At 33.7% G+C, this 26,693-nt stretch overlaps 1 protein-coding gene across 6 annotated transcripts in view; it reads right to left on the bottom strand.

Annotated features, from left to right (window-relative positions):
- LOC149787644 (calpain-9-like) overlaps window positions 1-26,693 on the bottom strand; it is a 100,240-nt gene that overhangs the window by 65,953 nt on the left and 7,594 nt on the right. For 4 of the 6 annotated variants that reach the window (XM_089973829.1, XM_089973827.1, XM_089973824.1 and 1 more), the window contains exons 1-3: window positions 11,391-11,545; window positions 9,253-9,415; window positions 6,930-7,029 (exon numbers count right to left, since the gene is read on the bottom strand). In XM_089973829.1, the coding sequence (XP_089829955.1) occupies window positions 6,930-7,029; window positions 9,253-9,415; window positions 11,391-11,415 (288 nt within the window). In that variant the 5' untranslated portion in view covers window positions 11,416-11,545. Of the gene's footprint in view, window positions 1-6,929; window positions 7,030-9,252; window positions 9,416-11,390; window positions 11,546-26,693 lie in introns of those variants that run through there. The other 2 variants (XM_089973825.1, XM_089973826.1) reach the window with 1 other exon arrangement.

Consider the following 26,693-nt stretch of genomic DNA (forward strand, 5'->3'; position numbering starts at 1 on the left):
GCAGTCCTGGAGAACATGCCTGATAAAGGATTTTTAAGCCACACCCTATAAGTAAATTAGCGGATAAAACTAGATTGTGGGCAGTAGTTTGACCACCCCACTCTACTAGTTACAAAAATGTTCTGGTGTACACATTACATAGGAATATTTTAATCAGGCAGGGTACCATTCTGAGGGTCAATGCTTCCAAGATCTCTTAATTCTGTCTAAAATGGACATGCTGTTGCTTACAGCAGAGACTCCAATCTGTTTTTACACATGCAGCTCTGGGTCTATTATGATTGTTCAACTTAGGATTTTAAGGGAACAGTGTAGACTCTAATCTACAGGTCCATTATGCAATAGCAGATTAGGGTCTATGTTGATTTTTCAACTCAAGAATTCATGGGTACAGTGTAGACTATGATATAGAGGTTCATTATTCAATAGCAGATCTGGGTCTGTACTGTTAGTAGTAGGATGAAGATTTCATAATGGTAAATATATTACCTTTAGGTGTATATGAGGCCCCTAATTGGCAAGCCTAACTGGTCTGGACCATGTGGCCAAGTGGTATTTGTGCCTGACTGTGAAATACGTGAACCTAGTTTGATTCCCAATGACATCTGTTGTTCATATCCCAACCCATTACATTTGGTGGCTGATCCAAGATCCTGGACAAGCCCCAAATGTGAGAGGAGATGTATAAAGTATAACCATAATTGTCAAGAATTGATGAAAGTATTTAGAAGCATTATATGGTGCTTAAGCACCATACTGGTTACATGTTGTCAATGAAAGATAAAGTGCAAAAAATGTAGAATGAAAGGAACAAAATTAGGAAGATAAACCTTTCTAAATAAACTTAAACACTAATTGCAACAGAATCAGATACAAAATGTAAAGATGTTAAAATTCTGTAAAACATTTATAAAATGAAAGATAAATGTAACACATGTAAAATCTGGAAAACACAGTTGTCATGAATTTAACCCAGTTCATTTGTTTTGCAGCCAGGTGCAAATACAGCTAGACTAAAATGTCTGGACCAGCTAGACTGGTTGGTAAGTGTAGTCACATGCAAATACCATTAGACCAAAAAGGTCTGGACCTGCTAGACAGGTTGGTAAGTGTAGTCACATGCAAATACCAATAAAAAAGGTCCTGGACCAGATAGACAGGTTGGTAAGTGTAGTCACATGCAAATACCACCAGAAAAAAGGTCTGGACCAGCTAGACAGGTTGATAAGTATAGTCACATTCAAATACCACCAGAAAATAGAGGTCTGGACCAGCTAGGATGGTTGGTAAGTGTAGTCACATTCAAATACCACCAGAAAAAGGTCTGGACCAGCTAGACTGGTTGGTAAGTGTAGTCACATTCAATTACCACAAGAAAATAAGGTCTGGACCAGCTAGACTGGTTGGTAAGTGTAGTCACATTTAAATACCACAAGCAAAAAGGTCGGGATCAGCTAGACTGGTTGGTAAGTGTAGTCACATTAAAATACCACAGGAAAATAAAGAGCTGGACGAGCTAGACTGGTCAGTAAGCAGCCTCATATATCTCAGGCACTAAAGCTATTCAATCAAAAAAGGAATCTCTGAGCTCTATGCAACAGGGAAAACGAGAATTTTGTTTGGAAAGAAAAAGATAAACATATTAATCCAATGAAAGGAATTACTGTACAAATGCCTTAGAACTTCAGTAGGTACAGTGAGTCATGTTTTTTTGTGACCATAAATTTCTGAGGTGTTGCTAAAATAACATTTTCAATTGTACTATAAAATTTGGGACTGGAAAGGGATCCTATTGCTCTAGCAGAAGGATCTTAGTTTGTTGGGTTTTCAATCAGACACAAAATGGTATCCTAATAAAAACAAATTAATTTGTAGTACCATATATACTTGCTTAAAAGTGCAGGACAACTGCAAACTGCACAGACCTGGGTCTGCCATCACATAATGTACCAGCAGATCTCTGCCTTTGCAGTTGGTTTGGAATAATCAGTTGAAATTAAAAATTAGACCCTGATGTGCTGGTGCATTATGCAACAGTAGATCAGGGTCTGTGTTGCTTGCACTTGGACTTGACTTATAATTAAGTATACAGTATATGGCACACATCAATTACAGGAATGATAGCTACAGCACACATCAATGACAGGAATGATTGCTACAGCACACATCAATTACAGTAATGATAGCTACAGCACACAACAATTACAGGAATGATAGCTACAGCACACATCAATTACTGGAATGATAGCTACAGCACACATCAATTACAGGAATGATAATTACAGCACACATCAATTACAGGAATGATAGCTACTGTTCTACAATCTAACACTCAATCTATAGAGTGTCTGACTCATCATAAATACACCAAAGAAGAAGCAACAACAAAAATTCATAGGTAGATACTGTTATCCATAAAATATGTACTATCATAATTGCTTGAAAGATAAATCCTTAAATTCTCATGTCTAATGTAATAGGTTAGGATTGTTTCAATACACATCTTCACACTTAAGTTACAAAAGGTATCCCTTGTGTTACCTTTCAAATAATGGCATTTTGCAATACAATGAGTTTCCTCAAATTCCATGTTAACAAAAAATGATTCCTGCTCCACATCTTTCAAATATGCATACAAAATCATACCTTCCAAAATTATACCCAATAAAACCAGAAAGAAATGGGCCTTTAAAATAGTATCATAAAATAGTATCATTAAATAGTATCATTAAATAGTATCATTATTTACAGCATTTAAAAGAAAAATAAATATAAAAGTATATTTTTCAGAATAAGTAACAGCAAAAAGTTAATATTTAACAGATTTTAAGAATGAGATTATGTAACATAGATTGATATGAGGAAGAAAGAGAAGACATTAAATTAAATATTAAAATTTGTGGAGAATGTAATTTATGGCGGCATTGTCAAGCATGCCTTCTTAAAGATATAGATTTACCAAGGAGAGTAGATCCACAAATAAAAGAAGCTATTGCATATAGACACATATTGTAAAATAGAAAATCAAACAATACAGCAATATGCATCAGAAATATCAATATTTTTACAGCTGTATGATTTGTTGTATTGCAAGTCAATATGACAATACATAAAATGCATGAAGAACTAACGTGATCATGTAAATATGTGATATCATTGATACTTGCAAAGTAAATGAAGTTTTTATTTCTACAATTCATATTTCTGTTTGCTTTCTATCAAATACTTTTATCAATTGATGTCACACTATAAGAATACAATGCAGTCAAACAGATGGAGAATAAATACATATCCTAAATTGTAATTTACAAAATCTTTGTCACTTCATGTTTTTACATAAGAAAGACAACATTATGTTATGAATAAAATTGTGAAATCTGTATTGTAATACATATTGTGTCATGTATTGTGCTAAATATTATATCATACTTTGACCTCTATATTGTACTACATATTGTATTGTAACCTCTGTATTTTAACACATATTTATCATATTGTGACCTCTGCATTGTAATATATATTGTATCATATTATGACATCTGTATTGTAATACATATTGTATCATATTGTGACATAAGTATTGTAGTACATATTGCATTATACTGCAACATCTGAATTGTAATACATATTCTATCATATTTGTAACATCTGTATTGTAATACATATTGTATCATATTGTGATTTCTGTATTGTAATAGATATTGTATCATATATTGTATCATATTATATCATGTACTGGAGTACATACTGTATCATATTGTGACATCTGTATTATAATACAAAACTGTATCATATTGTGACATAAGTATTGTAATACAAATCTGTATCATATTGTGATATAAGTATTGTAAGACATTGTATTATATTGCAACATCTGTATTGTAATACATATTCAGGTATGACATGAGAGGCAATACACATCACTGTTTTAAAGATAATGGCCCTTAATGGGGATCAAAAGATTTTTTTAAAACACTTAACTGTTCAGCAAAAAAGGTGCTCATATAATGAAATAATGGATGGTGGCTAAATACAACCAAATTAAATATACATCAAGCTGCACAAAGGGACAAACTGCTTCCTTAAAAAGCCTACTTGATCAATTCATCTGTAATAATTGTGATATCTCTGTGACTTTCTTTGATCTCTAAACAAAGGTAAAACATCTAGTTTGCCAGTGAGGTGGTCATATCTACTGGTTTGAATACTTTCAACAATATTGTGACATCTCATTATGTATTCCAAATTTGTCCAATTATTAGATTTGCACAGCCTGTCAATGAGTATCTTGAGAACATGTCTGTAGCAGATGGAAACTTATAATTGTGTCTGCTTAATGAAATGGCTTTCTAATGGCTATACCCTCTATAAAAAGAAAAGTATTTTTCAATGTGCTTAACTGATGGTAATTTCATGAAGATTAACATCATATATGGAAAGTCCTTTTAAAGTGATGTACACATAGTCAAATTGAGTGCTTAATGTTTTATGGAACTTATTTTTCCATAGAAGTAGACACATCAGTAGGTTTGAATTCTTTTGGATTATTTCTTTGCTTTATCTTCAATATGAAATATTGTTTCAGTAGCTAGAAGATTTTCAAAGGACTCTGAATAGGTAATGAATTTTAATGACTTTTAATGACTTTTAATGACTTTGGATTTTCAGAGGATTAAGATTTTATACAACAAAGGATTATAATGGACCTGGATAGTGTAGTGGTGTTGTGTTGACTTTGCAGGTGTTTAGTCTCAAGTTTAATTTTCAGTTCTGGCAAGGCTAAATGGTCACCTTTCCAGGTCAGTAGTTTCCTCTATCTCAAAGACCATCTCATGTTGAAATCTGTATCACTAAATGCATATGTTTTAAGTTACTGTAACAATGTGAATTTTTAATGGTGGAGATCAGTTAGGGATTTGGTTCTATCAGGGTGATCCTGCAAAAAATATCTCTTCATAATTTATCACCTTAACTATTATAACCTTAACTGATCCAAATTTGCTAAAATATAACTCACCAAAGAAATATTCCATGTTTTTGAACAAAAGCACCAAATTAATTTTTTTATAAGAAAAATATGAATTATACAATATTAGCAAATGTGAACTGTACAAACAACACAGATCAAGGTCCTTCTTTTCAAAATGATTCATTTGACTCCAAAATCATGAATAAAAAAATTACTGAAATTTTAGTTCAAATAAAGATGTCTAATTGCTGCCTTGAAAGCTTGTTCTTCAGAAGATCAATACATTGATATGGCAAGGGGATCACTGCATAGATTGGGCAAGAGTATCTGATGGGGCAAGGGGATCACTGCATCGATTGGGCAAGAGTATCTGATGAGGCAAGGGGATCACTGCATCAATTGGGCAAGAGTATCTGATGGGGCAAGGGGATCACTGCATAGATTGGGATAGAGTATCTGATGGGGCAAGGGGATCACTGCATAGATTGGGCAAGAGTATCACAGTATAGATTGGGCAAGGGGATCACTGCTTAGATTAGGCAAGGAGATCATTGCATAAATGTGGAATGGGATCAGTGCATAAATGGGGCATGGGATCAGTGCATAAATGCGGCATGAGATCAGTGCATAAATGGGGCATGGGATCAGTGCACAAATGGGATGTGGGATCAGTGTATAGATGGAGAATGAGATAATGCATAGATGGGATGAGGACCTATTGCACAGATGTGGTAGGGAATCACTGCATTGATGGGCCTAGGGATCACTGCATAAATGGGTGAGACACATGTTGTAAACGTGAATATATATATATATATATATATATATATATATATATATATATATATATATATATATATATATATATATATATATATATATATATATATATATATATATATAAAGTTTTCATCCCAGAATTTTGTAAGGCATGTCAGGCTCTGTCAGGTATAATAAAATGGTCTATGACTGTTTGAAATATGTGTTATTAAGTGGCTGGGCTTCCAATTAATTTTATAATTAAAGTCTAATTGGTTGATTAATTAATTATCATCTCTGTTGCACCATGGTACATGTGTTAAATTTTTATAAATTAGATGAATATTATAAAATCAAACATATAAAAGGCCCAATAAAAAGCTTATTACAATTTCTGTGAAGTCTTAAAGTAACTTGTGTGTGTGTGTGTGTGTATGTGTGTGTGTGTGTGTGTTTTATCCTCTAAGAACAGCATCAGTTCCATAATATCTGAAAAACTATTCATGTAGATGACAAAACTGATAGTTTTATTCTGTACGGTCATGTCGTACAGGAATAAGCAAACTTTGTAAATAGCTCTATCGTAAAGGCATGACTTTGTAACCAGTAACTTATAAACATTTACTGCTACATGTATTCTGTACCAAAGTTTCTATCTTTTTCATCATACGCCATATTTTTAGAATGAATTAATAGTAAGACATTTGTATTGATTGCTTGCTACCTTGTAGTTTAGTTCTATTGTATTCAAGATCCAGTTTACCTTAATATCTGCTTAGATAGCGTGGTAGATCTGTCATACAGGTACTTCTTTTGAATTAGGTGGTGACAACCAGTGATGATACAATCAATAACTGTGGGTCTTATTATTTAAATTGCAATTGTTGAGGAAAATATTAACTGTGTATCCACTGAGCATGCTGAAAACAATGCAGTAATAGTGTACAGGAAAACCTATAAGCAGTGGGGAAAGATAAATTGTATATTCACAGAGTATGCTGCATACTGGTGTACAGGAAGACCTGCAATCAACGGGGGGGGGGTAAAGAATACAATAATATTCTGCTTAGAAGTCAGTGTCGACAATAAACTTATAAGTCACAAAAATATGCCACCTGAACATATGGTGCTTAAATGAAATAAAAAAGTTAAATTGAGCTGAAAAAAAAATCATATAGATGATTCATCCAGTCATACTCACATGAGGTCTCTTCCAGATGATAGGTTCTTTAATGGGACAACCACGAGCAAATATGGCACTGTAATGGGCTGGGAAATCCGGATCCTCATACAGGCGTCCTCTGGAAAATGTGTATGAATTACTACTTTGGAAAATTCTGAATGTTCATTTGACTGAATGTTATAAATATCTGGCATTTTCTAGTAACCTTGGTAACCATTTCAGTGAAAACAGGGGAGATCATAATAGCTAATACAAAAGGGAGATCATAATAACTAATACAAAGGGGCGATCATAACAACTAATACAAAAGGGAGATCGTAATAACTAATACAAAGGGGAGATCGTAATAACTAATACAAAAGGGAGATCATAATAACTAATTCAAAAGGGAGATCATAATAACTAATACAAAAGGGAGATCATGATAACTAATGCAAAATGGAAATCATGGTAATTATAGTATTCACACACCCTCCTGTTTATTTGTATTCCTCACCGATTTTGAAAACAAAAGGCATCAAGGACATAAAAAATGCAAAATTTTTAGTTATCTCATTCATCAGTTTATAATATCTATCCTGATTTTTGCCAGGGGATCCAAAACACTGTCAACATGTTGGTTTTTCAAATCAAATGGAAGTTTCTTTTTTACTAACCATATTTACATGGGTGTGTCTGACTTCTAAAGCAACAAATGTGATCCAGTTCGCCATGTTTGATAATGTCAATAATTCTGAAAATTTTGAAGTTACATGTCTTTGAACACATATATATACAACAGTTTATCTTTTTAATTTGTTTAATTTGTTTTAGATATATTAAAACAAGACATTTGCAATTTGCAAATATTGATGCAGACAACAAAGTTTTACTGAAATGGACTGTTCTAGAAATCAGAAAAGAACAATGAGCAGTCTGTCTGCTTGTTTTACATCGTCAGCTTCCATTTAGTTTGAAATGCCAATAAGTTAACAATGTTAGGGACCCTTTGGTGGCAATCAGGTTCTAAATTATAAATTGATGAATGAAATCATGAAGTTTTGTCCATATTTTATATCCTTTATGCTTTTTGTTTTTAAAATCAGTAAGGGCCAGATCAAGATAATTAATGCAAAAGGGAGAACAAGATAATACACTGTATATAATTATTATTATTATTATTATTATTATTATTATTATTGCATGTATTACAAATATTATTATTTTGTATTTGACAAAACTAATGTTTCAAATTTAATATACCTAAAAATTAAGTGAGTATTATATTCAGCAATAAACTCTATCCAGAAAATCAAAAGTATTATCTATGCACATCTTCTAAAATGTTCTCTATGTACATACTGTACAATGTTCTCTATGTACATAAAGTACAATGTTTTCTATGTACATACTGTACAATGTTCTCTATGTACATACTGTACAATGTTCTCTATGTACATACTGTACAATGTTCTCTATGTACATACTGTAACGTATTCTCTATGTACATACAGTTAGGTATTCTCTATGTACATAGTGTAAGGTGTTCTCTATGTACATACTGTAAGGTATTCTTTATGTACATACTGTAAGGCATTCTCTATGTATGTACAGTAAGGTATTCTCTGTGTACATAGTGTAAGGTGTTCTCTATGTACATACTGTAAGGTATTCTCTATATACATACTGTATAATTTTCTCTATGTACATACTGTAAGATATTTTCTATGCACATACTGTAAGGTATTCTCTATGTACATACTGTAAAGTATTCTCTATGTTCATACTGTACATTTTCTATGTACATGCTGCACAATATTCTCTATGTACATACTGTAAAGTATTTTCTAAGTACATACTGAACAAAGGCTTTACTTTAGTATTCTCTATGTTCATACTGTACATTTTCTATGTACATGCTGTACAATATTCTCTACGTACATACGGTAAAGTATTTTCTAAGTACATACTGCACAAAGGCTCTACTTTAGTATTCTCTATGTATATACTGTAAAATTTTATCTTTGTACATATGGAAATTACTCTTTCCTCAAGTATTCTCTGCATATATACTGTACAATATTCTCTTTGTACATACTGAACACAAGCTCTTTCCTCAAGTATTCTCTATGTACATAATGTACACTATTCTCTTTGTACATACTGAACATAAGCTTTTTCCTCAAGTATTCTCTATGAACATAATGTACAATATTCTCTTTGTACATACTGAACATAAGCTCTTTCCTCAAGTATTCTCTATGTACATAATGTACACTATTCTCTTTGTACATACTGAACATAAGCTCTTTCCTCAAGTATTCTCTATGTACATAATGTTCAATTTTATCTTTGTACATACTGAACATAAGCTCTTTCCTTAAGTACTTCAAATGAAACAGCAGGATTCCTGTAGCTGCTGATGGAAGTGTTTGATCTGTTTAAAGTGCTGAGCAAATGAAACTTTTCATCTCTTTTTGTTGCCATCCTATTCTTTTGCAGGGCTTTTACATCACAACTGTCAGCTGGAAATACAATATATGTATAATATATAAAAAAATAAGAATAAGAATTATTTGCCACTTAATCATTCTATACTGATTCAATGATAGGAATATGTCATACACAACAGTGTGAGAAGTTTGATCCATTCACTGGTGCAGGATGTGAGATTTTTGAGCATAAGGGGTCAGTGTGACATTTTGGTGCATAAGGGGTCACTGTGACATTTTGGAACATAAGGGGTCAGTGTGACATTTTGGAACATAAGGGGTCACTGTGACATTTTGGAGCATAAAGGTTCAGTAGGAATGAATTGCCAAAATGCATCTGATAATAATGCAGTTTTATTTTACAAAGAGTCTGTGTCATTCTAACTCATGTTTAGCTCCATGTTATGGTAGAAGAGAAAAGCAATCTATGCATTGTGTTTGTACTCATATTTAACTCCATGGTATGGTAACAGAACAAAGCAATCCATGTGAAGTGTTTGTACTCATGTTTAACTCCATGGTATGGTAACAGAACAAAGCAATCCATGTGTAGTGTTTGTTCTTGTATTTAGCTCCATGTTATAATAACAGAACAAATCAGTCCATGTGTAGTGTTTGTACTCATGTTTAGCTCCATGGTATGGTAACAGAACAAAGCAATCCATGTGTAGTGTTTGCACTCATGTTCAGCTTCATGTTATTATAATAGAACTAATCAATCCAGGTGTAGCATTGTAAAACAATTTATTCCACATACCTATCTTTTTGGCCTGGTTTAACTTCTTTTTAATCAGTTGTGTTACATTCCATCAGAATTTCTTTAAATTTAAATTTAAGGTAATGATGAACGGATCCCCTAAATTATCAAGCCAAAAGAACTTGGTATATTTAGAGCTGTCCATATAAATGATTGCTAGTGAAGTGACAACAAAACCATCAGAGTGAATTTTAATCAAAGCATACATTTGCATGAATAGGTATGAAGGCCAATTTCTTTCTCAGGAGCCAATTGGGTGTGTGAACCTTTTTTCCAACGCAGTAATGGCAGCCTTAAATATTTCTCACATCAGTAATATACCTATTGATGGCTACATCACTTACTTTAGAATTTCTGAGTAGACAGTAAATGTCTTCTTACCACCAGCTATACTGTATGTCCATTTGTGACCTTAAAGCTAAGTCAAGGCCAGAAGAACCTATTCAGGTCATGCTAACTTCCCTAGGCATCTGAATATCAAATTTGATCCAATTTGGTCACATGATATTTGAGATATCTTGATTGCATACTACTATCATTTTCTGAGCAATGCTGATCTCAGATTTTGAAAATTGGGTCAAGGTCACAGAACATAACCAGGTCTTGACACCCTCATATAGTATCAAAATCCTTTTAGATCTAGGTCAAATAGCTCCTAAGACATTTTGCTTACAGACTCAGTTTGAAACTGGACTGACAGACAGTACAACAACAACATAAAAAAGGTGACAGACTCCAATCAATGTGGTGGGTGGGTGGATGGATATTTGCCTATCTTGTGTGTTAGACAGCTATTTCTTCTCTCCTTCATGCTTTATGTTGGTTAGTACATGTAACTGATTAGCAATTCAAGAAACATTTGGGAACAATAAAAGAAGTTACCAGAAACCACTGTAATGGTGTGTGGACTTGAAAGTACTAATTACATAAGCAAGAAAGCAGAAGATAAACATTATCAATGATTTTGTTTTCCCCATCAACATAATACATTTTACAGGATGCATTAATCAGTAATTTTACCCCAAACATTTTTGGCTATGAAAATTGTCATTTTGTGTATCCAATAGATTTTAACTTGCATTATTTAATACAATATAGAGAAATACTGTGTATGAAATAACGCCCCCCCCCCCCAAATAAGCAAAAAGAAAATATATACTAATTCTATTTTGTATAGTATGTCAAAAGTTCAAGGTTATTTTTAACTCTACCATGAAAGTCACTTCCACATTGCATCTGAGCATCACCTACCTTCAACTTCTTCCATTACATCCATTTTTTTTTCCTTTAATGCCACATGTATGCTTAAAATGTATGTGCAAACATATTCCTATATTTGCCAGTTCTTTCCACCATTGCTTAAATTTTCACATTCTCCTCAAACATAACTCAGATTCTGGCATGCAAGCAAGGAACAATTTGTGAAATGGCTCTACAAAATGTACAAAGTGTGCAACTGTCATAAGAAATTTGCATTCATGATTGTTGATCCAAACCAGTGGACAATATAATCAAAGATAAAAGAGTGACAAATGGACAATACTGAAATGTTTTGTATAGGCATGTTATTGATATTTACAAAGAAGGTCATAAATACTATTCTTGGATATATATACATATATACACCACATTTTGCTTACCTGAGAATACTGCACTTGTAAGGGTTTGTCGACTTGTACGGTATTAGGCAGTTTTGAGAAAAAACTGAGGTAGTGTTCTCCAATGAGTAGTCAATACCTTTGGAGAGTCAAACATTGTTACAGATGAAAGTCAAGAAATGTTATTCTATACACAAAAATAAGTTAATTTTTATCAGAAAGCATTCTTCATATAAATATGAAGTGTATAATTATCGAGATGCTGCCTTAGGTGTGTAGTTTTCTAGACATTGATTTTATTGTACTGAAAATCTGATGACCAATAATCCATTTAGACTCAGAGGTGAAGTGTGTGTGTGTGTGTGTGTGTGTGTGTGCACATGCATGCATGCATGCATGCGTGTGTGTGTGTGAGAGAGTGTGTGTGTGTGTGTGTGAGAGAGAGTGTGTGTGTGTGTGACAATTTTTCCGTCATATTGCTACGATGTCTGCAGTGTGGCAGTTTATAATGTTGTCTAGCACTGGGAGATCATGCCACAGACATGTAGCATGATGTTCCACACAGTCACATTATTCTGACACCAGGCCGACCAGTCCTAACACTAACCTCTTAATGCTGAGCACCAAGCGAGGCAGCTGTTAGTACCATTTTTGTAAGTCTTTGGTATGACTCGGCCAGGGATCTAACCCATGATCTCCTGCATCTGAGGCAGATGCTCTAACCACTAGGCCACTGGAGCAGTTTATAACCTGGAAACCATAATGTTCAGCACTCAAAGAAACAGTGGCAGCTCAGTGGTTAAAGCTTGGATACACAACCAGAAGGTTGCATGTTCAAGTCCCACCATCTAATCAGCCTGATTCAACTACCAAATTTCTCAGAATTATTTTTTAAGTCAATAGTTTTGGAGATAAATTTTTTGTAAATAAATGTTGTTAGACATTTACTGATGGCACCCATATTTAATGAGCATCCTTTGTACAAATCTACAGGCATTCAAGCTAGGACACTTTCTGTCATTCATTTTATCAAAGTCAATCTATCATCAAGCACTGACTTATAATTAGATAAAAGTCCAATAAATCATCCCCCAAACCTGTACTGGTACTTGATCAGCACCAGTTGGATGGGGGCTGATTTATCAGATTACAAGAGGTAGGTGCTATGAAATATATCCTAAACTGCTGCATAGAATCTAGGAAGAAAGAATGGTTGAAATGCATTGAGGCTGTACATACGTACATGTTTTTATCCCTGTGGAATCCAATGGTAAAAACACCAAGGGTTACAGAATGGTTGAAATGCAATGAGGCTGTACATACGCATATGTTTTTATCCTTGTGGAACCCAATGCCAAAAACACCAGGAGTTACAGAATGGTTGAAATGCAATGAGGCTGTACATACACATATGTTTTTATCCCTGTGGAACCCAATGCCAAAAACACCAGGGGTTGCAGAATGGTTGAAATGCAATGAGGCCATATATACATACATGTTTTTATCCCTGTGGAACCCAATGTCAACACCAGGGATAGTACAAGAGCTATCCTTTACTTCATACTTCACAAAAGTGAGCTAAAAATATGAAAAATCAAGTTTTCCCATAAATTAAAACATCTTTTCAACATACATGTACATGTATACAGTTTCTTGCCATATTACCTCTCACAAAATGGGAAATATACTGCAGATGATAAATACATAGACAATGAAGATTCCTTATCTCCTTACTACAAATTACTGTACATCACAAAAATCTATGGAAAATTAGAAGAAAAAAGAATCTACATTTTATTATCAAGTATGGGGTATCAATCATTACATTAATTAGCATCATTATTGGGGGGGCACCAAATTTTCAACATATTTTCTGCAAAGTTTTTGTAATTTGCACAAAACCAATACAAATATTGTAAAATGGTCTTGCTATGGTACAGAACATGAATATATATAAATATTGTGAATCAACCCAATTTGTGAAAATTATGCCATTAACATTTTGTGATTTATTATCTTTTCTGTTCAAAAGAAATTACAAAATTGGTCACTGAATAGAAACACACTTGCAAAGATCAAGATAAGCACTTGAAAGATAACGCACACGTGATATCATGTTGTCTTTCATCAGGTTTGTTTGGTCACCTGAAACGAGGGTCATGATACTTTGACACCAAAGCCATTTACTGATATCAATAGGCTGGCTTTCTGTGTAATGCAAGACAGGTTTTGGTAATGAATGTGGAATTCTGAACCAATGGTCAAATACAAATGATGCCACCCTCTGAACTCTTTCTCATTTTCCATACTAAGAAGTAACACAGAAGTAATGTTTATCAGAAATGTATATTTGTTTATCTGCTGACTGATACCTATCTGCGAAAAAGGTTGAGAAGTCTTTTAGAAATGTCAAAGACTAACAATAGGCCCTTTGAACTTATTCAAGTGCAGTTTATGTTAGGATAAGATGGTAAGGCATAAATGTTTCAAGGTCACTAAACTTCTGACTAAAATGTTCACTACTAACTAAAATATAATGAGATTATGTCTTTAAAGTGGCACTTGTCTGGATCAGAACATATGTCTATAAAGAACTAATGCTGATCCTTATTTCTCTCATATGTACAGTCATTTCTAACATCTACATAAAATATACCTGTCCATAAAGATCAACACTGGCTGGTTATTATTTCTTTCATATTTACAATGTTTAACCTTTATATAACTAACACCTGTCCATAAAGAACAACATTGATTGCTCATTAATTTGTTTTCATATTTACAATTACTGATCCTTACATGATAGCAGTATTTGATTCTTAATTCTCTCACATTTGCAGTAATTTTAACATCTATATAACATCTGTCCATAAAGAACAATCTATTTATTTGTTCCTTCTCTGATATTAACAAGTTTAACCTCTATATAAAAAATTTCACTTGTCCACAAAAGAAAACATTTATATATCCTTAATTTTCTCATGCCTACAATCAGTTTAAACTTTATTTAACTGGCACTTGTTCATTAAAGACAACAATAATTGGTCCTTATTTCTCTCCTATTCGCAACCACTTGTTCAAAAATGACAACCTTGATAGGACCTTAATTCTCTCATATTTACAATCAGTTTTAACCTTTATATAACTGATACCTGTCCCTTAAGGTAAAAAATGACAGCTTCTTAATTCTTTCATACTTTCAATCATCCCCTCTTCATTAAAAAGCAAATAGTTGGTCATTGAATTCTCAAACAATTCAAACCTCAATATAAATACCATCTGTTCATAAAAGACAATGCTGATTGGTCTATATTATTCCTATTTACAATAATTAAATCTCAACATAAATGATATCTGTTAATAATGGACAATACTGATATGTTATTATTTCTCTCATATTTACATTCATCTGTCCATAAATGACAATACTTGTTGATTCTTAGTTCTATCAGATTTACAATCACCTGTCCACAAAGGACAACATTATTTGGGTCCCAATTCTCGAATATTTTAACCTCTATATAAATGACACCCATCCATAATGGACAACAATGAATGGTTCCTAATCCTCTCATACTTATGATCAACTGTTCATAAAGAACAATATTAGCTGAATCTTAATTCTTTCATATTTACAATGATTTTAACCTCTATATAACTGGCACCTGTCCATTAAGGTTAATATTTATTTGTCCTAAATCCTCTCATATTTACAATACCTGTCCATAAGGACAAAATTTATTGGATCTTAGTTCTCTCATATTTACAACTATTTTTAACCTTAATGTAACTTATACATATCTCTAAAGAACAGCACTGATGTTTATTTTTCTCATATTTAAAACTACCTATCCTTACAAAACAACATTGATTAATGGATCAAAAAATCTGGGTCATAAGGAAACATTCAGTTTAAATTTTGTTGCTGATATCATACGCTATGAACACAATTGATTGACGGATTGTTTAGATTTTCTATCTTCATCCACATTTGATGGTAGATTAGCATAATTTGCCCAATATTGAAGACACCTATGACAGGATACTTAGTTTCAAAATTGGTCAAATTCTGTTGTGAAAATATTCCTTTACTTTTGGTGGTGAAATGAAATAATGTTTACAGATTTAAAAGCCCTCTATGTCAGAATGCATTGGGACAATTTTATCTAATTCAGCTAAGCTTGGGAGAAGTTGCAGAAGCATATTTCTGTGCTTAGTAATGGTAGCCATGTTTACTCTGAAAGGTCTTCATGCCAGTATGGACACGTTATATGCAGCAGTTTTGATGAAGTCATTGCAAGGCTTTTCTATTAATGGCATTCTTATCTAATTTAGGATCAGCATCATATGTACAGACCTGAAAGATATTCAGGCCAGGATGACATCTGCCAGGTAAAAACAAAATATGTACAGACTTGAAAGATATTCAGGCCAGGATGACATCTCCCAGGTAAAAACAAAATATGTACAAACTTGAAAGATATTCAGGCCAGGATGACATCTGCCAGGTTTAAACAAAATATGTACAGACTTGAAAGATATTCAGGCCAGGATGATATCTGCCAGGTTTAAACAAAATATGTACAGACCTGAAAGATATTCAGGCCAGGATGACATCTCCCAGGTTTAAACAAAATATGTACAGACTTGAAAGATATTCAGGCCAGGATGATATCTGCCAGGTTTAAACAAAATATGTACAGACCTGAAAGATATTCAGGCCAGGATGACATCTCCCAGGTTTAAACAAAATATGTACAGACTTGAAAGATATTCAGGCCAGGATGACATCTCCCAGGTTTAAACAAAATATGTACAGACTTGAAAGATATTCAGGCCAGGATGACATCTGCCAGGTTTAAACAAAATATGTACAGACTTGAAAGATATTCAGGCCAGGATGACATCTCCCAGGTAAAAACAAAATATGTACAGACTTGAAAGATATTCAGGCCAGGATGACATCTGCCAGGTTTAAACAAAATATGTACAGACTTGAAAGATATTCAGGCCAGGATGATATCTGCCAGGTTTAAACAAAATATGTACAGACCTGAAAGATATTCAGGCCAGGATGACATCTCCCAGGTTTAAACAAAATATGTACAGACTTGAAAGATATTCAGGCCAGGATGACATCTGCCAGGTTTCAACAAAATATGTACAGACTTGAAAGATATTCAGGCCAGGATGATATCTGCCAGGTTTCAACAAAATATGTACAGACTTGAAAGATATTCAGGCCAGGATGATATCTGCCAGGTTTAAACAAAATATGTACAGACCTGAAAGATATTCAGGCCAGGATGACATCTGCCAGGTAAAAACAAAATATGTACAGACTTGAAAGATATTCAGGCCAGGATGACATCTGCCAGGTTTAAACAAAATATATACAGACTTGAAAGATATTCAGGCCAGGATGATATCTGCCAGGTTTAAACAAAATATGTACAGACCTGAAAGATATTCAGGCCAGGATGACATCTCCCAGGTTTAAACAAAATATGTACAGACCTGAAAGATATTCAGGCCAGGATGATATCTGCCAGGTTTAAACAAAATATGTACAGACTTGAAAGATATTCAGGCCAGGATGACATCTCCCAGGTTTAAACAAAATATGTACAGACCTGAAAGATATTCAGGCCAGGATGATATCTGCCAGGTAAAAACAAAATATGTACAGACTTGAAAGATATTCAGGCCAGGATGATATCTGCCAGGTTTAAACAAAATATGTACAGACCTGAAAGATATTCAGGCCAGGATGATATCTGCCAGGTAAAAACAAAATATGTACAGACTTGAAAGATATTCAGGCCAGGATGATATCTGCCAGGTTTAAACAAAATATGTACAGACCTGAAAGATATTCAGGCCAGGATGACATCTCCCAGGTTTAAACAAAATATCTACAGACTTGAAAGATATTCAGGCCAGGATGATATTTGCAAGGTTTAAACAAAATATGTACAGACCTGAAAGATATTCAGGCCAGGATGACATCTGCCAGGTTTAGACAAATTGTATCAGATGCTTTAGGAGAAGATCATTTGAAAGTTTTGCTATATTTATAAAATCTCATAATCTTTATATAAACTCATGATCTTAGATCAGTACACATATAAATTCATGATCATAGATCAGTACACATCTAAACTCAAACACATAGATCAGTACACATCTAAACTCATGATCATAGATCAGTACACATATAAACTCATGATCATAGATCAGTACACATCTAAACTCAAACAAATAGATTATTAAACATGTAAACTAAGGCACATATCAGTAGATCAGAATGCATCTAAACTCTGCACATATAGTACACACCTTTAAAATACTGCCACAGCAAATAATTAATTAAATATGATATATTTATAGCATTAACATAGGAGGACATTTTCCTACACATAGAACTATAAATACTTCACCTACATCATAGAAATAAGCAATAGTTATATAACTTATCCTGCTAAAAAATAAGTCAACAAATACACTAAATCACCATTCATCAAGAAGGTGTAATTAATACACATCAATGTCATAAAACAGCAATAGATTCTGCCAAACAGTGTAAAGGTCCTATTACCGCTAATATTTGTATGTGGTATTTATTGTCTCTGGGCCATAACTTATTGTTTATTATTTGACCAAGAATGCAGACCTAATTGATAAGTATTCAAAGTCTATCCCACTGCCGTTGTAGGTCAGTCTATGGATTGATGATATTTATCTACCATCCAGTAGATCTGGCCATCCATCAGCCTGTTCTGCAGAAGCAGGGGTTTGCATTTATTTCACTTTCTCAAAAACCTCCAGCCATATAAGTTGATACAGTGGAACCTGGTTTAAAAGACCACCCTTTCTGTCACAAAATTATGATGTCTCAAGACAGGTGGTCTCACATGAAAGGTTATAACACTACATAATCAAACAAACTGTAGATTGAGAATCAGGTCTCTCATAACACTGGTCTTTCAATATAGGTTTTAGTGTATGTGGATATGTCATGAGGATCAGAAAATTGTTCATTACATTAGGTCATTGTAACCTACATTACATGCTGTACTGATCTGAATTATGTATTGTGATGTTTAGTACAAGAAGCACATGTTCTTACTACTCACCAGTATTCTGAGAAAATAAGGCAATACAATAACCATGGCAAACCTATCTATTTCTAGTAATATGCAATAAGTTTTGTGTGTAGGTAAGTTTGTAAAACCATGCTACATAATCCAGCCATGATGCCATATTGTTGGTTTTCTTCATCTGAATTGTGTTGCATGTTCTCATTTTATGATAGAATATACTCTGCTTCTTATTGAACAAAGATCACCAGTCACATAATTATTGCTAAGATCACCTGTATCACATAATTATTGCTAAGATCACCTGTATCACATAATTACTGCTAAGTCACCTGTATCACATAATTATTGCTAAGTCACCTGTATCATATACTTATTGCTAAGTCACCAGTATCACATAATTATTGCTAAATCACCTGTATCACATAATTATTGCTAAATCACCTGTATCACATAATTATTGCTAAGTCACCAGTATCATATAATTATTGCTAAGATCACCTGTATCAAATAATTATTGCTAAGTCACCAGTATTACATAATTATTGCTAAATCACATGTATCACACAATTATTGCTAAATCACCTGTATCACATAATTATTGCCCAGTCACCTGTAAAGATCAACTGTATCAAATAATTACTGCTAAGTCACCTGTATCACATAATTATTGGTAACTCACCAGTATCACATAATTATTGCTAAATCTCCTGTATCAACATAATTATTGCTAAATCACCTGTATCACATAATTATTGCTAATCACATGTATCACATAATTATTGCTAAATCACCTGTATCACATAATTATTGCTAAGTCACCAGTATTACATAATTATTGCTAAATCACATGTATCACACAATCATTGCTAAATCACCTGTATCACATAATTATTGCCCAGTCACCTGTAAAGATGAACTGTATCATACAATTAACATGTGAATCTGTAGGTATAAGAGATAATAAAATTATCAGAAAATTCTTATTTTCAAATTTATTTACAAAGGTGAACATATATTGATGGTTAGATCTGCACAATTTTCATTTGGGCCTAATTAAATATTACAAGAAGGGTTTTTAGTGAAAACCCCATGTCAATGACACCATAATGGGACGATGTGTTAATAAGATTCTTTATATGGTCACGATGGTACCCTAATGGAGGTAAGATTTTCAGGAACCATTTTCATTCTGAACCAGTTAAATATTGCTATGGGGTTTTGTGAAAACCCAGTATCAATATGACATCCCTTTTAAAGAAGTAACATGTTGAATATTTCAGGAGGTTTGATCAGCAGGACACCCTTCAAGGCTCAGCCATTTGGAAGGTTGGGTAAGGAGGATGTCCTTTAAAGCAGTCATTTTGGAGGTTGATCAGCAGGATGCTCTTCAAAGCAGCCATTCAGGAGGTTGGATATATATATTCAATTCAAATGTTCAGCAATCTTTCACTTCTCAATACTGTTTGGAACTTGTGATAAAAAAAGTCAAAGAAAATACTAACATGTTTCTAGTCACAAACTTTGACTTATAGACGCATGGAGGGAGGGGTGTGGTGGGATTTAGCATAAGGAAAGGAATTTGCTTCTTCATGTTACTAACTCACTGGCTCAAACTATCAGGGTCTACACTGTTTGCAATGACTAATCAGTAGAACACCAAATGCAGACCCTGATCTGCCAGCATAGTATGCTATGGCATATAAGGGTCTATGTTGTTTGCAAGTTGGACCCAACTTGTATGCAGGTATATATGGTACTTATTACCCATCTATCAATGGTTTACAATAGGTTGTATTTACATTATATCTTCTAGAATGGCTAGTTTTCCCTGTATTACCTATATGACTACTTATTTCTTCATCTATCTACATTGATACATATATCCCAGATGACAAAATTAGTTGCCTGATACATAATACTGCCATTCACTTTAACATTTACAGTTAAATGTACAAAAATACTATTGTTTTACTCAAGCTTGGTTAACTTGCCACCTGCTTGCAATAATACAATATTTCAGCACTATTGCTCTGCTAATCACCAGAAAACACTTATTCAATGAATATCTCCTTACACAATGGAGTATACTGTTCCCTACACATTTCAGTACTTAACAGCTAGAAATGGTGATTTAGTATCTAAGTGGTGTCTTCAGGATTCACGGTACTAATTCAGTTCCCACAGTAAACCTATGCAAACACCATGATATTTTCTGGACCTGTGTGTGCCTGAAACATGTGCTTTCAATTCTGCACCAAAGAGTCAGGTGCTAATTTTAGTAATGAGTGTTCCAAACTCAAGACTGTTTAAGGACTGAAATTCCATCAATAAACAATGTCTCTATATTTTTCCACTTACAACTAGGATAAGCTCTCAAAACGATTCTTTTTCCTACAACATAACTTATATTATTAACCAATCCTGGTCAGCCAAACCCATATATACTCTATTTTAGGTTTAACCTCTGTCTGCATGGGTTTCGAGTCTCGGATTCGGCCAATGTGGGTATGTGAGAAAGCTTGCCAGTAGCTTCTCGAGGGTCGGTGGTTCTTTCTGGGGATTTCCCAGGTTCTTCATCCACCATTAATACTGGCCACCATGTATAGCCTATCGTGTGCTGGAAAATGGCATTAAACCCTACAACAACAACAACTATTTTAGGTTTACCCATTTTAGACTGGTTTCCATTTTTCCATATCATTAGTACTGTGTGTCCTATATCTACCCTTGATTTTCTTGACAGCCCTAGGAATAGTTAAGTTCAATACATAAGTAAGCAATGTGCATGGTTCTGCTTGTCATAGATTACATTAGTGAATATTATATTATATTGCAAGTTCATGTTCACCTAAAGAGCAATGGTACATTTCAGGCAACATTTAAATATCTGAGCTTTATTTAAGAAAATCAGAAAAAAATATTAAAATAAAGCTGTCTAATAAGAATCATCTTTTTTTAAATCACCATTTATCACTCTTCATTTTAATAATGAAATATAATTACCAGCTTTGTCATATTATGTAATTAATGAGTAAAAGCTCAAGGTGACCATCTATATGTACATGTATCATTTCAGAAAAAGATATTTAAATTACAAAAATTACCTAAAATTCCCCTCAGAAGACATTATTTAAAACTAGAGTAAGGTAGACATAAGTCCATTAAAATGCAAAATAAGAACTTTCAAAACATTCACTGAAAAAAATCAGTGGGATACAAAGAGAGGTCATCACCATTAAGCATGGTTGAAGAGACCTAAGTGATCATATCTGAAGCATTATGTTTCTAAACGCAACTAGGGAATATCATATTGCTTACTGTAATTACTCTATAAATGGTAAATTGTCTAAATTTTATATATGTATTGCTTAGATATAAACCAAAGTGCAAAACACTCCACCTAACATAGTCAAATCTACACACTGTTCCCCCTCCCCCTTCTTGGCAACAGTTGATATATCTGAATATGTGTTTAATATCCCACTGAAATTCACTCTGTGGTTTTACAAAAGGTATTAATTTTCCTTGTTTATGTACAAACAGAACCATATGATTGTATTGATAGTAAAGTTAATGGCACTTGCATATGTGGAGTCACTGTATTGCTATGGATGTCTATAGGACTCATGGTACTAATTCAGTTCCCATAGTAAACCTATGCAAACACCATGATATTAAAAATTCAATAACTTAAAATTTTTGAGTGCTTATGATCAAACCTATATTGATCAGTATAGATGAAACCTGGATGTCAGCTTCTGTGTTGAGGAAAGGATATGAGCCATGGCATTTTCTGGACCTGCATGTGTTTGAAACATGTGCTTTCAATTCCGCACCAAAGAGTCAGGTGCTAATTGTAGTAACTAGTGTTCCAAACTCAAGACTGTTAAAGGACAAGCTCTCAAAAGATTCTTTTTCCTAAAACATAACTTACATTATTAACCAATCCTGGTCAGCCAAAACCCATATATACTCTATTTTATGTTCACCCATTTCCAGGCTGGTTTCCATTTTTCTGTATCATTAGTACCGTGTGTCCTTCAAAGGTACTGAGAATTTTCTAAAATGAGTGAGGCAGCCAACAAACTGTTTGTTGCATACATTTCACTAAATATTACCCCCAAAACTGAGGCAGCCAAGTTTGCCTCAGTTGACCATATTTTTGAGAAAGACTAGCTTTCTTAATTTTCTTTTTTTATGTCAAAAAAAAGCTACCTGATATATATATATATATATATATATATATATATATATATATATATATATATTGTAAAGTGTTGAATTTTGAATTGTATTGAATGCATTGAGCATTAAAATTGTATCACATTTAAGCCAGAAAAGTCTTTGTGAAGGGTCACTTCGACCATTTTTCTTTTCTCCCCCCCCATGTCAGTGTTAAAACTTGAAAGGCAAGCATTTATGACTCCGTGAGATTGATCAGGGCATTGCAATGCTATCCTGAAAGAGTAAATATTTGAGCTACAAACCATAACTGCTTCATAGGAACCCATGTCAAATTATCATTTTTCAAAGGGAAATTGATATGCACAGTAGGCTGTCTAAAATCTGATGAAAGAAATAATTATCTTGGGAAAAATTTAGGAACTGCTGCTTATGATTGGCCATTGTAAATTAAGGCGTACACTTTGAAAGTAATGTCAATTTAAAGTGATGACCTGGTTAGGATTCTTTAGTCTTAAAATTCCTGAGAGAGAGCAGTTTGACCCAGAGGAAGCCTAAAATGAATATACAAGAAAAGGGGACCAGGTGGCTGTCTTGTAAAAGTAGACAGGGTTTAGTGCTATGACACACAAAGTCTGAAAGAGAACAACATTAAGGTACGCAATTTTAATTTTTCATGTAATTTTCTATTTTTATTGGGGTGGGGTTTTTCTATGCAAATGTGTTTGATATGACTAGGATCCATAAAATGTATCATTTATTCAATTTCATGGAAATCTGTTGATGCTAGAGCTGTTATGCAACTTATCTCTTTAATTTTACAGTTACTAGTTTACTGTTAGAATTGACAATTACATGCTATCTAGGTTTACCTATGTGTAGGATTTCATAGGTTTATATGAAATAATTTCCTTTGTCTGTTAGGACAATACTGATTATCATGAGTTAACAATAATCACATATTTATACATGATTTTGTAATGTTTAAATAATCTTGTAAGTTAGAGATTGCTGTGAGCTAGAATTTTGTGAATTTTATGCAATAGTAATTGAGCATGTGGTAGCGTAGGTAAAGAGATATGGTAACGCTAGATACCTCGCTCACGTGTTAACTTATGGCCATTGCTGTGGAGCAAGGGTGATGTTCTATCGGATTAAGTCAGAATTTATGCAGTGTGGATAGCTAGTATGCTTTTGAGTAATGTAAGTAAGGGATTTTATGTATGTGTAGAAAGTGGTACATATAGAGATTTAGGGGTAATTTTGTTCTTTAAGGAACAGCTTTCTGGGTAGAGACAGGACAGTCCAAAGATGGAAGTCCAAAAGAAGAAGTGACGAGTTCTGTATAAAGGACAAAGAAGTCCAGGAAGGGGTGAAGTATAAAGAATAGGAAGGCTTGAGGAAATAGGAGGACAATGATACATGGTCAAGGGAGGAAGGTGATGGAATCAGTCGTGGACATTGTGCTCTTTTCACCATTTGTTATTATGATGAAGTAAATCCAAATTAGACACTGCTATTGAATTCTGTTGACAAAACTTAGACTGAATTGGAGTTATTGCTATTAATTGTTATTGATTAAATTTTGTTATTTTTCTTGTTTAAGGGGGCTCATATTGCATTATTTCTTCCCAATAGTCTTGCTCAGTTCTCTGTTGAAATTCTATCTTTCTACTCCCACCAGGCTATAATATTTAGGGAAGTCATCCTCTTGATAATGCCTGCCAAATCCAATTAACCACCCCTCTTACTAAGAAGGTGATGTTATATATATATATATATATATATATATATATATATATATATATATATATATATATATATATATATATATATATATATATATATATATATATATATATATATATATAATAATAATAATAATGAGGACTTTGTATAGCACCTAATCTTTAGAAGCTATAAATGCTTAAATGCTTTACAACATTAGACAACACCTATAACATAAAAAAAACATATATAATGATATTATTACGGAAAACAAACACCATGAAATTAGAAAATATAAAAACATGCTGTAAATATTTAAGGTAGGGAACATTATTAGGTCTTTAAGTTTGTTCTTACAGTCGAAATAAGTGAGTTTTAAGAGCACTCTTGAATGGGATTACTGTGACTTTGTGTCTAAGTTCGCTGGACAATTCATTCCACATTGCTGGGCCCTGGTATGCAAAAGAACATTGTCCATATGACTTCATTTTCGTAGTGGGAATAATGAGTATATGACTGTCAGAAGATGAATGTAAGTATCTTGCTGGTGTGCACACATGGGTGAGGTCGGACAGGTATGTTGGACTGGAGTCCGTCAGTGAAGCATAGCACAGAGAACAAATTTTGTGTTTGATTCTGGATTGAATGGATAGCCAGTGTAGGGTACAGAGCAGCAAGGAGGTGTGCTGTCATCGTGGTACTCTAAGTATGATCCGAGCAGCTGTGTTTTGAACTTTTTGAAGTTTTGAGAGTAGATATTGAGATGAACCAGACAGAATTGAGTTACAATAGTCCAGTCTTGAAAGTACTAATGAACATACAAGTGTTTTAGTGGCATCAACTGAAAGATATTTGCAAATGGAGCTGATGCGACTCAGCTCAAGATATGTAGCCTTGCATATGTTCATGACATGTTGGTGCAACGTGAGAGTACTGTCCAGAGTGACACCTAGGTTTCATATTGACTGTGTGAATTTAATGTTGGTGTTACTGATATTTATTGTTTGAGGTAAAGGATGTGACTGAGAAAGTCTTTGTGTTAGGATCAGAATGGCCTCAGATTTATCATCATTCATCTGTAGCTTGTTACATGTCATCCATAATTTCACATCCAAAATGCACCTCTCTACACCTTGGACGGTAGCATCAACTTTGGTTGGGTGGTTAGATTTGTATATTTGGGTGTCATCAGCGTACAATTGGTGAGACAATGGATGATGATCTATGACACTTGAGAGCGGCTGAGTGTATAGAATGAAGAGAACAGGTCCAAGAACAGAATGTTGCATAAGTCATGTGATGTACTTTATTAAATCCTTCAAGTTCCAATGGGAACTTTTTCTATTACAATGCTGTCTTCTGTAGGGTAGACTACTCTTGCCTTTCACTTTGATACTATACTATACCAAACAACACTCTATAAACACAGTTCTCTCTGGAGAAGGCGATAATGGCCAAATGTTAACTTGAGTTAAATACAATTTAACATGTGATTCAACAATCACGATGGGTCAATATTGTCAAAAATAAAATGTGCAACAAACATGTATCTCATATGAGTCATTTAATAAAATCTTCAATCAGTTTTTTACACTATTAATAATTTTGGACCTACTATAGTTTATAAATGCACATTTTGTAAAAGAAAACTGTCTTTCATGGAATGCAGTGTTTGACTTGTGAACCTCATTATGCTTGAAGCAGGTGCAACACCAGGAAAGTTGGTACCATACATACAAGTAAGGTCCCAATGCAAACAGCAAAGATCTGGATCTACCATCATATAATGTGCAGACAGATCAGGGTCTAGTCCTAACAAACTGCATAGACCAAGATCTGGGTGTGTACAGTCTGCAGCTGAATCTAACTTGTATGTACAGTGTACATGAATCAGAGTATTGAAGTATACAGTAATACTGTACTAAATTATCTAATTAAGAAGG

The sequence above is a fragment of the Sinohyriopsis cumingii genome, chromosome 11 (genome assembly GCF_028554795.1).
Source record: "Sinohyriopsis cumingii isolate HCF-2022 chromosome 11, ASM2855479v2, whole genome shotgun sequence".
NCBI lineage: Eukaryota > Metazoa > Mollusca > Bivalvia > Unionida > Unionidae > Sinohyriopsis > Sinohyriopsis cumingii.